The sequence below is a fragment of the Eptatretus burgeri genome, chromosome 4 (assembly GCF_056783735.1).
Source record: "Eptatretus burgeri isolate ZD-2024b chromosome 4, Ebu_testis_v1, whole genome shotgun sequence".
In the NCBI taxonomy this organism is placed as follows: Eukaryota; Metazoa; Chordata; class Myxini; order Myxiniformes; family Myxinidae; genus Eptatretus; species Eptatretus burgeri.
The window spans coordinates 15,867,761-15,870,260 of NC_140964.1; the positions used below are offsets into that span (position 1 = coordinate 15,867,761).

A 2,500-nucleotide genomic window follows, 5' to 3' on the forward strand; every position below is an offset into this window, starting at 1 on the left:
GCAGTACGTGCGACATGTCGCTCTTTCTGTCCCTTCTGCATGTGTGATAAACTTATACACCCAGGCTTCTTGCGTGTCATAAATTGTACATTTAGATTAATCACATGTGACGTGTCATGTACCTAAATTTTACACTGCACACTGAATCTTCTTTCATTCTTTATTCTTTTGTTTTGTCAACACTAAAAATGGTAACAATGGGTGATTGACAATTCAGTTAATTGAATTAAATACTCTGTGTTGTTGCTAAGTTACGAATTTAGGTGCTCATATATATATATATATATATATATATATATATATATATATATATATATATATATATATATATATATATTGCAGTATATATTTACGAATGACGTATATGAAGCAGATAACTCTTTACCCTAAATCTGCTGAGATTCTAGCACAACCAGCTATATATTATCTTCACCAGAATCATGAAAGTTGTTACTTTATATTGTAATTCTAACGTGATTTATAAATATACAATAAAACTTAATATTTTATTTAAATTCCCAACACAATGTATGTACACATACTATTGGATAATTTAATGCCATAATCGTTTTGAAACTGCAAAATATTATAATGGAAAAGAATCTATAAATGAAGGATCATAACGAAGTCAGTAGCTTAACGTTAAAAAAGGTTTCTGATTGGTAATAATAAAACTGGGAACTCTTCATGGTATAATACCTTTAACAATATTTTCCCTGTCATTTAATTGAACAATCACCATTCGTCTGTAGTTCCATATTTACTGATTCAAAAGAAACCATGGAATTACCGATCAAACCTCGTAACTGATATCCATCCAGAGTCAGAAAGGCGGATGTAGAATTGTTTGTGACGTAACTCATGGCACCATGTTTTCCTTGCATTATTCCCCAAACGTGCATTATATTTAGATTGATTAGTAATATTTATCTTGGAATGTATACGCTTAACATGCTTGTGTTCGCCGCAGACAATCCCACGGCGAACTGGATCCACGCGAGGCCGACCAGGAAGAAGCGCTGTCCGTATACAAAGTACCAGACCCTTGAGCTGGAAAAGGAGTTCCTTTTTAACATGTACCTAACACGCGATCGCCGCTATGAGGTTGCGCGAGTCTTGAACCTCACAGAGAGACAAGTGAAGATTTGGTTTCAAAACCGGAGGATGAAAATGAAAAAGATGAACAAAGACAGAAACAAAGATATGCAATAACATGCAAATTTCTTGTATAGGAACGTGTGTCCTATATAGCCATAGGATATTTAAGGTGCAGTATATGTTGTAATTTTCCAAAATGCACTTTGCGTACAACTTGTGAGACACCATGCATTCCTGTCTGCAATTATTTTGAAATGTACGTACTGAACGAGCAATTTGCAATTCATGCTTAAAACAAAAAATTTGAAAAACTGCAGATTGCAAAAGTACAAAACAACAGTTGATGGTGTTTGTTCTCAGTTTTACCACATATTATATTAATTACAGTTATGGAAAAATCACAGTTTTTTAACAAACCTTTGTACCCCTCGTCATTTGCAATGTGTACGTGTGTGTGCGCGTGCGGCTTTGCTTTTGTTTACGCTCATCTGTACAACCATGGACAAGCAGAGAGATAACCAAATGGAGCACGTGTAAACACGAGCAATTTGATGTTGTATATATTGTCACAGTATATATTTAATTATACGTAAATATAAATATGCCTGTTTGTTTTGTGCTAGCAATCTGTGCTGCTTCATTCACAAGGTACTTTCTTGTATTTTGCGAGATGCTGTCTGGTATTCATTTTAACTTGTCAGTATTGAGCCAATTCCCAAAGTTTAAATGGTATGATAAATATGAATACACTTTATTTATTACAACGTACCCCTTCCCACTCTCCCTGTCCCCTCATCGGTCGTGATTTGTTCACACAACGGTGACATTTGTGAAGATTTGGTGATTTATTTTCGATGTATGTGCATATGGAGTCAAAGAAGTTCAGGATGAAATGTTACGTGTGATATGCTCTTGAATAAAACACTAAAGAGTATCCCTAATTATCCGGACATCATTTTCTGTTTTACACGCAAGCCTTTTTGGAGACTTTGAGGCGGGGAGGGTTAGTGTTGAGGTATGAGGGGGTTCTCGGGGGGGGGTGGAATTAAACAACATAAGCCTGCAATCAAACGCATCAATCATTGAGTTGCAAGCATTGCACAAGTATTCCACAATTTCTTGAGTTTTACATGTTCTCAACATAAATCTCTTGCTGTTGCTGAGATGAAAGTTTGATAATAATCGTCAGCATAAGGCATAATTGATATTTAATTGATTGTTCTATATGGCCTTAAAGCACACATCATGGAATGTAAATATAATTTCATCATATAAAGAAGGTATACTTCTATTTGATTTAAGTTTTCCTTATGTACTAAATGGAATGGAAACTCAATGTTTAGTTTCAATAGTTATTTAAAAAATGTCACACTTTGTGTATAATTTATGTTACCAATGTATT

At 34.4% G+C, this 2,500-nt stretch overlaps 2 protein-coding genes across 4 annotated transcripts in view; one reads left to right on the forward strand and one right to left on the reverse strand.

The window, feature by feature from the left end:
- Window positions 1–2,032, forward strand: part of LOC147027534 (homeobox protein Hox-A9-like) — a 2,956-nt gene extending 924 nt beyond the window's left edge. Inside the window, exon 2 of the mRNA XM_085877005.1 lies at window positions 971–2,032. Coding sequence (XP_085733131.1) covers window positions 971–1,212 — 242 coding nt within the window. The 3' untranslated portion in view covers window positions 1,213–2,032. The remainder of the gene's footprint in view (window positions 1–970) is intronic.
- LOC147027533 (uncharacterized) overlaps window positions 1–2,500 on the reverse strand; it is a 148,486-nt gene that overhangs the window by 24,734 nt on the left and 121,252 nt on the right. The window lies entirely within an intron of this gene.